Here is a 15,026-nt window from a genome sequence, read left to right as displayed (position 1 = left end):
TCTTTCCAGCACCACAAGACCAACCTCGCCCAGCAAGGTCTTTCTTTCCAGCACCACAAGACCAACCTCGCCCAGCAAGGTCTTTCTTTCCAGCACCACAAGACCAACCTCGCCCAGCAAGGTCTTTCTTCCCAGCACCACAAGACCAACCTCGCCCAGCAAGGTCTTTCTTTGCAGCACCACAAGACCAACCTCGCCCAGCAAGGTCCTCTTACATCCTGTGTTTCCCATTTTCCCAGCTTTTTATTCTTATACTTTACTATGCATGTCTGTTATCTGTTAATAGTTAACGGATTAACCCGCAGCTTTGCATATTCATGAAAGAAAAGGCCAGCCATCTTGCCAAAGTGTAAAACGTTTAACAGGCTTCCTACACTCATGACAAAACTAGTACCCTCCTTGATGGTCTTCAGTCTATTTTTTGTTAAATTCTTCAACTTAATTTCCAGTGTGTACTCGCCTATATGTGGTTGCATGGGTCGATTCACAGCTCCTGTGTGTGTGTGTGTGTGTGTGTGTGTGTGTGTGTGTGTGTGTGTGTGAGAGAGAGAGAGAGAGAAAGAGAGAGAGAGAGAAAGAGAGAGAGACAGACAGAGACAGAGACAAAGAGACAGAGAGACAGAGACAGAGAGACAGAGACAGACAGAGACAGACAGAGAGACAGAGACAGACAGAGACAGACAGAGAGACAGAGACAGACAGAGACAGAGACAGACAGAGACAGAGAAATCTATCTTGAACTACGTTAATCAAGCACTGATAACTCCAGCTCTACCGTAACGAAATCTTTGAAGCTACCGTAGCTGAAGCCATAATGGTGAGCTACAAATCCTCATTGCTCTAATGAAGTCTTCCCAGCTCACGCTGACACCTCATTATCTCTTGTACGCAATTCAGTCTGCGTGATGAAGCATGACAGGGAAGCATAAGTAGCTTTTGTTCCCACAATGAATATATAGAACTTAGAAGTTGTACCCTGCTCATTTAACCCTGCTAGAAATTTTGTTTTGAATTTCCCATAAAAGTTATCTTTTCACTGTCAGCTTATCCTCATTCTGTCTCCTCATTCCATGTCAAGCAGCCTGTGCTGTTGTTCCTTTCCCCTATTCTTATTTTTTTCCATCTCCACTTTCGCTTTTCATTTTTCACTTTTTCAATTCTAGTTTCAGTTTCCCTTCCAGTCCCTCTCTTGGCACCTGCCATCCTCCCTCATCTCAGGTACAAATTATTCTTGTTCCTTTTACCTCCTGTCATTCTCTTACTCCTTCCCCTTCTCTTCGCCCTGTCATTCTCTTATTTACTCCCATCTCCCCTTCTCTTTCATCCCTCTCTACTCTCCCCTCCTAGTCTCGACAGGCCGAGGGAAAGTTAAAGAAAGCACTCACGAGTAGAAGTCTGGAGCCAGGATAAGGTCCTCCTCCAGGATGATGAACTTATCCACGTCTTCAAACGTCTCTAGAGCCTTGAAGAGCGCGAACCTCAGGTGTCTGTGGGAGTGATTATATGCTGACGAGTACTCTTACAGATATTGGTCTCTTATTTAAAGCAATCCAACATTCACCAGAAACGATAACAAAGAAACAAATAGTCGGGAAAGTCCATCCATAAAGTGCAATGCCATGCAATGTACAAATTACTCTTTTATACAAATTCTGGAACTCCGGGAACAATTTTTCACAGTGTAATACCACAAGACTCTCCATGTTTTGTCTCCGTGTTTTAAGGCTATGATTTACCTGGAGATCCTGGCGGAGGTAACGGTGCCCTCGGGAGTATGGATGAAGCAGCGGAGACCGAAAAGTTCCAATAGCCGGATGGTCTCTTCTTGCAGACCGTCTACCGACACCATCACCAGGTCAGGACTCACCCCCGGCTGCGTCAGTAGCTGTTGCAGAAGCCTTGCAAGACGGGAAAAAATGTCATTGCACTTCCCCGAAGACGCATTAATTTTACGAAGAGGTGTAAATTTACAGTGACAGAGGCACTATACGTGTCATTACGAACAGGCATTGCATATGTCTGTCACGAAGCTTATTTTTTAAAGTTCGTGGCGACGTTAACCTCAGAGCGAAGAACATTAAAGTACAGAGATAGAATCCCACTCTGCTTTAAGTTTGAGGGATGAAGTAATATTGCTAAGAGCAACAAGAACGGGTTGGAAGAGACTAGAGTCATGAGGCCAGAAATATTCACAAACCAACACTTAAGAGACTACGTCCCTCATACCCCCCCTCACGAACATACTACGTCCCTTATACTCCCCCTCACCAACATACTACGTCCCTCATACTCCCTCACACTAAACAAATCAACACTTGTCAATGTATGAAGGTAATACCCACATGTACACAATGAAAGAGTCATGAAAACCGAGGCTATTTCAACTGCCTGCTGAAGAGGCTCCCAGATGGTGGTTGAAATACAATCTCAATTATTCTCATTGCCGTTTTGCCGTCTACGCTTGAGATACCTGAACACTAACATATGCACCCTCCGTCCCTAGCTCCCTCTCTCCCTCAGCAACAACAAAAAGATGGGTTGAAGCTTCAGCGACTCCTGAACAAAACATCACTCTGGATTTCTTTCCCTTTATAGACTTGCAGGAGTCTGCAGTAACCCACCTTGTTAAACCATACCACGGGCGGGGATAGAACCCGCGATTAGAGTGTCTCAAAACTCCAGACCGTCGCGTTAGCCACTGGACCAGCTAGCCACAATAAGATTCATCCAACTAGGTATATTTCTACACCATAGAAAGGTTAGCATAGGCATGAATCTTATTGTGGCTAGCTGGCCCAGTGGCTAACGCGACGGTCTGGAGTTTTGAGACTCTCTGATCGCGGGTTCTATCCCCGCCCGTGGTATGATTTGTTTGCAATCGTGTCATTACGATTTCATGAGTCACCCATCTTGTTGCTGCCGCCGTCGCCGCCGCCACTGTTCCAGACTGATCGCACTCGAGGCTGCTAATTCATTAACCGTTGTTCATAAGTCTATGAAATCAGATCAAATCGTGGGGGAACACTAAACCCGTAGGGATTACACTTTTTAAAAAAAATTCAAGAAGGCTGCGGTTTAGCAGCGGAAGTCTCTCTCCGCCAGTCGTTCTACTCTAGAAATCCTCAAGCCGGATGAGGCTAGACTAGGCTAAGTAAGTGTTATTCAGGTATACACAAATACAATTACATAGATTATCATACATAGCAGCATATGTGTAGAGAGCCTATGATAATCCCCCCAAAAAGTCAAAGTGGCTTATTTTCAGGGGGGGAGGGTCCTTTTAATGTCTTATACTATAAAGGCTAGGATGCCAGATTAATATAGCTTGTTGACGCTCTGCCCTTACAGTACCTCAGCCTCGTTGTGGTCAGAGACGAAGGATCGAACCCTCCACTACCTCGCCTATCGCTACATGACTTGCTTCGGTCTCTACAGTGTCGTGAAATGCGATACAATTTAAACCCTTGGTGGGCCATTCAGTATGAAAGTACATATATTAAAATAAATTTCGCTCACCTGGTGTGGTTTCGAGCCAACGTTTCGCTCACCAGGAGTTCTGTCGGTCCAACTGGATTAAAAATACTCCTGGGAGGGTAATGGATCTTAATGAAAGTTTCCATACGTGCCAAATTTATATACATTTATACATTATAGTCCTGTTGTGATACGCAGAAAGTGGCGGAGGCTCGATCCCTTGTCTGCCAATAACGAGAAAAGAGCACATCAACGGCAAATCAATAGGTTTTACCACCACACAATATTTTATATTACCAAGAGTCGACACGGAAACTCAAACTCAACCCACACAAGGTGCACAGTTCCCCCTCCGTGTACCCCTCAAGGAAGGTTCCTTGATGTTGGTGAGGGGATCTTGATTTAGGGAATTGGATCTGTGCTCCAGTTCCCCGAATTAAGCCTGAATGCCTTCCACATCCCCCCCCCAGGCGCTGTATAATCCTCCGGGTTTAGCGCTTCCCCCTTGATTATAATAATAATAATAATTCCCCTCCGTGTAGCGCCTCACTCTGTGTACATTCTCCCTCTCAATTTACTGAAATATCTTACTTCTCCATCTATCGCCATTTTCCTCTCATCTTTATAGGATCTGTTCCTTCTTGTGAAGTTATTTATTGCGACAGGTTGGGCGGGGTGGAAACAGAGGCAGTGATTGAGGTGGTGAATGTGTAGAACGTCGGGATAGTAGTGAAAACAGTTTTGGTGATGGCAGTCGAAGGGGTGAAAGGCTGGATTTCTCCCTCCACGATGCACCATCCACCACAGCCTCCAAAAGGCCGACGGGATATTCTAACTGGGGAAAAAACGTAATATCAGCTTTGGGGGGAGGAACATTCGAAGAGAATATAACCAGATTAAAGCTATTCTATTATGCAGAGCCACGTGAAAAATCTCTACGTATTTTTTCTCTTTAATAATACCAGGTGTTATTGTATAATCCCCTGCTCTTCCAGAAAGAAAAATACCCTTGTGGATAATAATACTTCTTAAGAAGATGAATGGGCAAGCACGGGGTCCAGTGAAAAGAAGAGGAGGGTAAGAGTACGAGGGGAGAGAGAGGAAGGAAGAGAGGCTTAAGGGAAGAGAGTTGGGAAAGGGAAGAGTATCTGCAGGGCAGGAGGATCTGTTGAAGAGGAATATGACGACAAAGTATTTTTAAGAATAGCGGAGGAAGCAAAGACTTCGATAGGACAGGTACAAAGCTGTTAATATTGCCCGACATCACTCCTCAAAAAGACTGGCAAGCAAGATGCCTCGAGGGCAAAGAGGAAGCAACATCAAAATTAAGCGACATTATAACACAATTTTCACAGCCAACACACAAAAAAAGAGGAGCGTAAGAAAGTGAAGACGAACCAGCTACACCAGATCTAGTAGTCACTCAGGAAATATTAGACATCAGTGGCTAGGTATGAGGTGGTCCCAGAGGAGCATGCTAACACTGGAATACAAAGTGGACGTACGACTGGAGGACAGAAGAGAGCATATGAGCGTCAGTGGGGTGCTCGATATAGCGACAATACACTGTTTAAAAGGGATGGACACTAGAGTGAGGGGACACTAGGTAAGGGCCAGAACGAGGGGACATAAGGTAAAGGAAAAAATGAGGGGAAACAGATTGAAATTAAACACTCAAATGAAATGAAGACCTCCAAGAATGATCACGACGGGGTCAGAGAGGGCAGGAACACGCTCAGGGGAGGTAGTAATTGAGAACCTCGTTACGCAAAACGTAAACACGAGAAAAACTAGGAAGATGTCACACAAAATAGGTACAACACACATTTGTTACATAAATAAGAAGCTAGCCCGGGAGCTAGAAATCAGTCCGACGCAGTACAACGTATTTCTTCACAGAGTGGTAAGAGGGATGACATGGTATCTTAGGAGGTAATGTATAGGTAGGTAGGTAGATATCAAAAGAACATTTTGACCTCACAGAACCTTCATCGCTCTAGATACTGAGTATTCCTGGAGGATGTTCCAGGGGGTCAACGCCCCCGTGATCCAGTCCTTGATCAGGCCACCTGGATCAGGACCTGATGAACCAGACTGTTACTGCTGGCCACACGTAGCCCAGCATACGAACCACAGCCCGACTGATCGGGTACCGGTTTTAGGTAGGTAAGCAGGTAGGACGGTCGGTCAAATCTACCGATAATATAATCGTCTGTCGGGACCATAAGGCCGGAAGCAGTAAATGTTACAAATAATAAACAATGAGTGCGACTTATCTTTGGTATATTAATAAATACAACTGATGAAAACAAGGCGATGAGAACACAGGCGCCTCTCCTTGTCATTCACTAATCTTCTCTTCCCATCTTCTCGCTGCACATTCCTCTCTTCCCACTCTCACTTTCTACGCCTTCTTTCATCTCCTGTTGTCTCACTTATCTCTTCCCCATTCACTACTCTCCTCAACCTCTCTTCCGTTTAATGTCCTGAGTAATTTACTTTTTATTACCTCCTTTATCTCTCATACTACATCTATTACTGTCTCCTCCTCTATCATACGCTTCACCTCATCCTCCCGTCTCTTGGTTTTAACCAAGAAAGACTTACAAAAATCCTCGCAAATTAAATAGAACTCTGGACAATTTTTCCCCAGGTGTGTTTATAGACCTTTGATGCGAGTGTTTCCACAACAAAAATATCAAACTAGAAAGTTTTATCCCTGGAATTCTTGCGTTTGAGTCCCATTTTAGCCCCCAGAATTAAATCTTACACTTACACACAGTAATAAATCTTGAAACCCTGGAAGGAAATCTTGCACCCTGCCTCTCACAACTACTGGATCACTATGACATGGCCTTGGATGCACTGGAAGAAAATCAGAATGCAGATGTAATATACACAGACTTTGCAAAAGCATTTGACAAATGCGATCATGGCTTAATAGCCCATACAATACGTGCTAAAGGAATAACTGGGAAAGTGGGGAGATGGATCTTTAACTTCCTAACAAATCGAACACAAAGAGTAGTGGTCAACAGAGTTAAATCAGAGGCTGCCATAGTGAAGAGCTCTGTTCCACAAGGCACAGTACTCGCCCCCATCTTATTCCTTATCCTCATATCAGACATAAACAGAGATATACACCACAGCACCGTATCATCCTTTGCGGATGATACTAGGATCTGCATGAGGCTGTCATCTGCTGAGGACGCGGTTAACCTCCAAGAAGATATAAACAAAGTTTTCCAGTGGGCAACGGTAAACAATATGATGTTCAATGAGGACAAATTCCAACTACTCCGTTATGGAAAACTGGAGGAGATAATAACTAGAACAGAGTATACTACTGACTCCAGCCATACAATAGAGCGGAAAAATAATGTAAGGGACCTGGGAGTAGTAATGTCTGAGGATCTCACTTTCAAGGATCACAACAGTGCCACGATCGCACGTGCAAAGAAAATGATAGGATGGATAATGAGAACTTTCAAAACGAGAGATGCCAAGCCCATGATGATCCTTTTCAAATCACTTGTTCTCTCTAGGCTGGAATACTGCTGTACATTAGCATCTCCATTCAAAGCAGGTGAAATCGCAGATCTAGAGAGTGTACAGAGATCCTTTACTGCACGTATAAGTTCTGTCAAGCACCTTAACTACTGGGAACGCTTGGAAGCAGTTGACTTGTACTCGTTGGAACGCAAGAGGGAGAGATATATCATAATCTACACTTGGAAAATCTTGGAAGGAATGGTCCCAAATCTGCACACAGAAATCACTCCCTACGAAAGTAAAAGACTGGGCAGGCGATGCAAAATGCCCCCAATAAAAAGTAAGGGCGCCATTGGTACACTAAGGGAAAACACCATAAGTGTCCGGGGCCCAAAACTGTTCAACAGCCTCCCATCAAGCATTAGGGGAATTGCCAATAAACCCCTGGCTGCCTTCAAGAGAGCTGGACAGATACCTAAAGTCAGTGCCGGATCAGCCGGGCTGTGGCTCGTACGTTGGACTGCGTGCGGCCAGCAGTAACAGCCTGGTTGATCAGGCTCTGATCCATCGGGAGGCCTGGTCATGGACCGGGCCGCGGGGGCGTTGATCCCCGGAATAACCTCCAGGTAACCTCCAGGTAACCCTCCAGGTAATAACTCTGGAAATCCCGGAATAAAGATCTTACACGCATCGCGTAATAAAACTTTAACTTTCCTCGGCTTGTCTAGTCAATAAAAGTGACCAAAATAAACCAGAAGAGAAAAGCGTAACAGTGCATTATCACTTTCGAAGTTTTTATTCTGGAACAAGTCAGTGAAGCAGCTGTGTTAACATGGGCAGGCCAGGATTAAACTACGTATTCCCCTCAAGTATAAACAGAGACCGCTTGCAAAACAAGCATTTATTGGCAAAACGTTTAGCTCTGCCTAGAGCTGTATTAAGTTATGGAAATAAAGCTCCACTCAGACCAACAAAAGTTGGTCTGCCATTCCACGTTCGTAGGGAAGCCATTTTCCTTTAAATGGAACACAAGAAATAAAGAGATGTATTTCGGTCGATACACGTTCCGAGAAATATGTCCCCCGTGTTGTACAACCCCAGTCCACTGTACTTCAATACAAGTGAAAGGAATAGTGCAGCATAAACTGTTAATGCAGTTAAATATTAGCGTTGAGTATTTTAAGTGAGGGGGGGGAAGAGGCATCCACAAGTTATCACATGGAAGCTAATTTCCAAATTTCTTTAAAAAAATGATTAAACTGCGATCTAGATTTCATGCATTTTACAAGTAAAATTGTCATACCTGCGTCTACCCACTTGAACTTTAATGTCTACCGTCGTCGATTTACGAGGCGGCATTTTTTTTTTTTTGGGGGGGGGGGGAGGGGCAGCTACGCAGCTGAGGCTTTTAGAAGTTATCCGGTTTATTCCTGGATGCTGGGAATGGGTTCAGTATTATGATCAAAACTAAGCGTTAAATCCACAAGGGAATGGAGTCAATAACGTTAGTCTTGGGGCTCCTGCACGTGGCAATTGTTCCTAGAAGCTGAGTTCGATCGGACGAAGCGTTCTGGAATTATAAGCAAATAAACTCGAGAAGCAGAAAGAAAAAAAATCAGACAGCTACCCAAAGGATTATCTTACGAGGATACTTCAATTACCAGAGATTTCCCGCCCTGATAAAAAAAATATATATACTTATTTAGAGAAACCGAACCATAGAGACCTGTTAATAAACAGTTGGGGGTCAGTTGTTACTTACCTGTACAGGTAGCGAGGTCTGTTGGCTGCCAGTACTATGAAGGTTATATTCTCTCGCCACCATTCCTGCTGAACAAGAACACTTAGTCGCTAGACGAGTGGAACAGTTCAACACACCAGTTGAGGATGGAAAAGGGAAGATGATTGGTGAATATAAGGAGGGATGGAGTCTTTAAAAGCTGCAAAATCTTACGTTACCAGTTTTATTAAAACATCTGGCATGCAAAAACCAATACACACCAGAGCTGTACAGACAAACATCGGAATAAGTCCAACCCAACACCTAGCACTCACACCAGGTAATTATTGGCCTCATGAAGGAAGAGTGGGGAGAGGGTGCGCTATACCCGTGAGAGTAAAATTATTATAATCATGGGGGAACGCTAAATCCGTAGGATTATACAGCGCACGTGGGGGGGATGGAAGGTATTCAGGCGCAATTCAGGGAGCCAGAGCACAGATCCAATTCCCTAGAACAAGAGCCCTTCACCAGCGTCAAGGAACCTCCCTTGAGGGGTGTGCGAGTCAAAGCACCTAAGGTCCGAGGGGAAATATGGGAAGTAACCGGTGGAGAATAATAAGGCACAACAACGTCACTGGAACAAAACTGATAAGCTACACATAGGAAAATGAAACTAATAAAGTTTCGGTCCGTCTTGGATCATTGTCTAGTTAATGGTCCAAGTCTGACCGAAACGTCAGTACTTTCCTTCTATGTGCGAGTTATTTATTGAATAGCAGGTGGAAAAGGAGAATAGGTCTAAAACCTTGGATTAAGAGTCCCTTTAGGGGCACACAAAGATAGTGTAACCTTTTTTGGGTGCGCACGTTTCAGGGAGACTAAGCATCGCTCGGCGTCCTTCCCGGTTCTTGAAGCGAAGCCGAATGACCGAGCAAGTAGAGGAGGGGATAAGGCAAGGAAGGCCTCCCTCATGTGTTAAGCAGCAGTTATGTCAGTCAAGGTTTAGACAGCGGTCAGATGGCAAAGCCCTTTACCACTCTTCTCTCTGAACAATTCTAAATACTCAACTTTCAATTATACACATAAAAGTTTATAAGATGATGTTAGTTTAAAATCAGAGAGCCTTGTCACAGCTGTGAGGTAATTAGAGGATTCTTGCTACCATAACCACGAATTTCAAATACATAACCCGGTACGGGTGGAAACATTAGGACGTGTTTCTTAAAGACTCCTGCTGTCCACCTTCACCTTGACTTTCACCTATCAGTAAAATAGGTACTTGGGTGTTAGTCAAGTGGTGTGGGTCGAATCTTGGGGGACAAAATTGACCTAATTTGACTGACATACTCTGCATAACAAGGAGCTTTCTATATAGTACTATGTCACTGATGTCAGCTAAGTCTGTATACCTTGTACATTGTACTTTTAAAAATATTAAAAACGATTTTATATTATATATATATATATATATATATATATATATATATATATATATATATATATATATATATATATATATATCTTTCCAGAGGGCAAGGAAGATTTCAGTGTATTTAAGAATAATCAGACAGCACCCTCGCCCTCTCAGTTTTGTCTTCTGTAGTTGGAAACAAGAAGCAACTTACAGTAGCATATGCAAATATCTTCAACAGGATACATATTGAGAAACAGACTGACAGAACGGAAGGAAGAGAGGGTGAGTAAACGGGCAGAAACAAAGAGGAAAATGAGGAAATGTCAGTACTAGAAAGTAAACGAAATGCAACAGGAATTAGGGAAATTATGGAGGAAGAATAGTGAGAGTAAGGAACAAAAAAAGAATTGGAAGGGATAGAGGGAAAGATTGAGGGGATAGAACAAGGAAGAATGAGGAAGGATAGGGAGGGCGGGGAAGGGAGGTGGCAGGATAAGTGAAGATAATAGAGCCTAGGACAGGGGAGCTCCCAGGGTGGGTGGTTAAGAGGGGAGGACCACACCAATGATGAAGATATATTGAGAATAAAGGGACAGTGACCAGAGGCACTCCCACAATGACCAGAGGCACTCCCACAATGACCAGAGGCACTCCCACAATGACCAGAGGCACTCCCACAGCAGCCTTGTGGCGAAGACCTGGGTCAGTGTGGGTGAAGCTGTAGGTGTGGGCGAGGGTGTGATGTGGGCGAGGTTCTAGGTGTGGATGAGGGTTGAGAACTTGGCTAAGAAAGGAAAAATGGATGATTGGAGATGAGAAATGGGAGATCAGGAAAATTATGAGGAAGAGGACAAGAGAAAAGACGGATGACGTACAGAGGGAAAAATAAAACCTTCAATTATATTTTTTTTACCACAGTTTTAAATGTTTATTACTAGTGGTGTCCTGGACTACATATCAAGTCAAGAAATAGGACCAGGAGCTGGAGGTCATCAAATGCAAACTACATCACCTCGATTGCCTGAAATGCCAAAAAAAAAAAAATAAATAAAACTGACCTGCTTGAGAGTCGGAGGTGGGGGGACTAGGGCTGGGGTCACACAGGAGCAGAGGTCACCGTAGCCATCGTAGAGGTCACAGAAGTAGTGACGTTTCTCCCATCCCCCGCCAGAGGGCCAGCTGCTGCACAGTCGTTCTGTGGAGCATATTACTTATTATGGGAAAGTTCTAAACCCAGAAGTTCTACACAACCAATGGAATGTGATCATCAACCTTCATTTGGGGAAGAGCACCTCCAATTCCTTGGATCAAGTTCTTCGCTTCACACGCGGATGGTCCGGGTTCGATTCCCGGTGAGGTGAAAACATTGCGACGGGTTTCCTTACACCTGTTGTCCTGTTCACCTAGCAAGCAAGTAGGTACTTGGGTGTTAGTCGACTGGTGTGGGTAGCATCCTGGGGGACAAGATTGAGGACAACAATGGAAATAAGTGAGTTCTCGATGACGCACTGACTTTCATGGGTTATCATGGGTGGCTAACCCTCCGGGGTTAAAAATCTGAACAAAATCTTACCAATGCAGTCCCTGGAAGGGTCGTAATATAGAAGCAACAAATTATAAATATATTTATATATATATATATATATACACACGCACACATCTCGGGTGAGGACACTCGTCATTATCAGTTTTATTAATACAAAATTATCAGAGCAGTTTAAACTGTTTCCATATACAGAGTTTCGCTTTAAGATTTATATTAAAAAACTCGCATTTACAGTATATTTGATACCATGGAATGTGCTAGGAAACACTAGCAGAACAGCACCTCTTAGCTTGATGAAGTCCACACACTGTACATCAGCTGGACATCTATTATGAAGACGTCTCGCCATCCAGTGGCTTTATCAATACATGGGGGGGGGGAGAAGACTGTAGAAGAGGGAATCGTCTACAACACGATACCCGGATATTGCAGAGACGTCTACGTCATCGGCGTGACACTGTAGACCACTGATACACAGTTTAGACCCAGATCCTGAACGAAGCCTCAGCGATGGATTATAAAGACGTAGGTGGAAGCCGTCAAACTCTTATTGGTGGTTGAGCGCCAGGGAGAGTGCAAGCTCGACCCTCCGGATGATAATAGCGTCACGCACTATTCGATACATTGTTTTTTTTTTAAATGGAGACAGAATGAGTGGAAAAAGAGATCAAGTAAATCAAATGAAGAGATGGAAGTTAAACAGGCAAGGTAGGAAAGATACAGGATGAGAGAGAGAGAGAGAGAGAGAGAGAGAGTCCCCCCTCTCATCTGCGACTGCTTGACAGAGTAGAGAACAGAGCAAGACGTCTCATCTCTCGCCTGGACCCATCCTGGATGGATCTGTCATTTCAGCAGAGCCTTCAACATAGGAGGGATGTGGGTGGCCTTACTGTTATGTACAAGGCCAATATTGTCAAAATACCACACTTGGATCCACTTCGAGGACAGCGCGAAACAAGCTTTTATGCCACAAGACGGGCAGAAAGCAGCAACTTCACTCTGGCTGTACCCTTCTCCAGAACATCACTCCATCTGAGATCATACATACCCAGGATGACTCGAGTATGGAACACATTCGTTCAGCATAATGATGTCAACGAGATAACGTCAGTTGATCAAATGAAAATGCTGGCCCACAGATGGCTCCAACTTCATCCTGTTCCCTACTTGTATGTCTCATAACAATAAAAATGCTTTCAAATGAGCTGATGTAGGTAACAGCTCTTAGCTTGTCAATAAAGTTAGGAATCCTTAACCTGTAAATAGCTTGTCAATAAAGCTAGGGATCCTTAACCTTGTCAAACCATGTGTAAAAAAAAAAAAAAAAAAAAAAAAAAAAAAAAAAAAAAAAAAAAAAAAAAAAAAAAAAAAAAAAAAAAAAAAAAAAAAAAAAAAAAGAGAGAGAGAGAGAGAGAGAGAGAGAGAGAGAGAGAGAGAGAGAGAGAGAGAGAGAGAGAGAGAGAGAGAGAGAGAGAGAGAGTCATAACTCACGAAATCGTAATGACACGATTGCAAACAAACCATACCACGGGCGGGATTGAACCCGTCGCTACGCGACGGTCTGGAGTTTTGAGACTCTCTGACCGCGGGTTCAATCCCGCCCGTGGTATGGTTTGAGAGAGAGAGAGAGAGAGAGAGAGAGAGAGAGAGAGACCTCATAACATACCAGGGTTTAAACAGATCACAGAGCCTGGCCGAACTACATTATTAAACAGCCAATTAGTTTACACAATAACAAGCCCTCAGAGCCACCGCTAGTTATCCTCCCTAACAGTTAATTCCCATTCCATTCACGAATCTCAGTCGTCAGGATACAGTACTTGTGAGCCATGAATCTGGTCAGGTGTTGCAGTAACATGATTAAGTTCCATAAGTAGTTAATGAGAGATGAATGTTCTCAAGCACCATACAGAACTACTTAAATGAGTTAAATTGGAAATATAACTACCTAATTAGATTGAACACAACATCTGAGGGACGATGGAGCTACCAGTGTCAACAAGTAACAGTGTAGGTCAGCTTGGAGGTGCGAGTGTGTGTACTTTTAAGGATATGAATCATCTATATCTATCTTTGATCTCCAGTGACGGGAAGAAAACCACCAGGATGCACGAGATTATCGTCTTGGATAAACCATGCAATGATCATGTCTGGTGACTAGTATTATCATGAGGAGGCTAAACGTCTGTGGGCAAAGGGATGGTAGGCATTCAGGCCCCGTTCAGGGAATTGGAACACAGCCAAGTCCCTAGATCAAGAACCCTTCACCAGCATCCAGGACCCTCCCTTGAAGGGGAAAGGGGGGGGGGTCATGTCGGGTAACTAAAGAAATTTACATCTCGCCAGTATCACCACGACTGCTGCTGCCACCTGGCGGCTGCTGCTGCTGCTCCACTAATCCCTCTGGATTACTTGTATGGACATTCAAGGAGCCAGATCAACCAAGGGCCTTAAAACGTCCAGACAGAGAAACGTCACAGGGACCAACGAATCAGTGGAAGGTCTCGGTCAGATGGCTTAAGCTAACTTGTCGGTCTGAAGTTTTGTGACTCTCTAATCGCGGGTTCTAACCCCCACCCCACCCCACGCGAGTCACCCAAAGCTCCTCCAGGAGCGGGTCATCATATAACCAAGACCCACGTCAGGAAACAACTGTCCCCTTTCCTGACAAATCTTACCTTAACTAACAACAGAACGCAGGGACACACGATGGAGCTGCCAGACACACGAGAGCGAGTCCCTTCTCAGTCTCATTCTCACCTTTGAGCACAATTGTCAGCCAATCAAATCTGCTTTGAGCGACTGACAACCCAATTAAAATTCAGGTAACCTAGCAACACAAACTGCAGAAAGCGACTCTAACCCAAACGATCCAAGGCGGTAGTGTGAGCAATGAACCATTAACCTGACCTAAACACACATCTAATTAACACATTACTAAACATTAAAATATATGAACATCAAAATGGTATACAATAGACGTCAGCATATATACACAGCATGAATAATTCCAGGCAATATTCCACTATAGTAAATACTAAACTTGTATTTTAATGGCTTTATCGGAGTTGCGTAAAATAATTTCGGTTAAATATTAAAGGTTCGCTTATGTCCAGTGATTTATTTTGGGATTCACAGTATTTTTCTGTTTGAGTTTCCAAAGTTTCTATTGATTTTATACTTTACTGGATTTATTGGTATTAAGATACAATTAATAAATTTATTCTGTGAGATGAGACTTTAACCTGACTTAAATAAAGATGAATTTACATAAATCACATAAGAACACAAGATAGGAGGAACACTGCAGAAGGCCTACTGGCCCATACTAGGCACGTCCTTCTCAAACCCATTAACAAAAATATTTGCTCAACCCA

General features: G+C 43.7%; 1 protein-coding gene across 1 annotated transcript in view; it reads right to left on the bottom strand.

Annotated features, from left to right (window-relative positions):
* The window catches only part of LOC128690033 (protein O-linked-mannose beta-1,2-N-acetylglucosaminyltransferase 1-like), a 96,127-nt gene that overhangs the window by 60,866 nt on the left and 20,235 nt on the right, over positions 1-15,026 (bottom strand). Inside the window, exons 4-7 of the mRNA XM_070088567.1 lie at positions 11,162-11,298; positions 8,729-8,793; positions 1,737-1,898; positions 1,386-1,487 (exon numbers count right to left, since the gene is read on the bottom strand). Of these exons, the coding sequence (XP_069944668.1) occupies positions 1,386-1,487; positions 1,737-1,898; positions 8,729-8,793; positions 11,162-11,298 (466 nt within the window). The remainder of the gene's footprint in view (positions 1-1,385; positions 1,488-1,736; positions 1,899-8,728; positions 8,794-11,161; positions 11,299-15,026) is intronic.

The sequence above is a fragment of the Cherax quadricarinatus genome, chromosome 25 (assembly GCF_038502225.1).
Source record: "Cherax quadricarinatus isolate ZL_2023a chromosome 25, ASM3850222v1, whole genome shotgun sequence".
Taxonomy (NCBI): Eukaryota; Metazoa; Arthropoda; class Malacostraca; order Decapoda; family Parastacidae; genus Cherax; species Cherax quadricarinatus.
The sequence above is the reverse complement of the archived record's forward strand: the minus strand, read 5'-3'. Positions and strand labels throughout refer to the sequence as shown.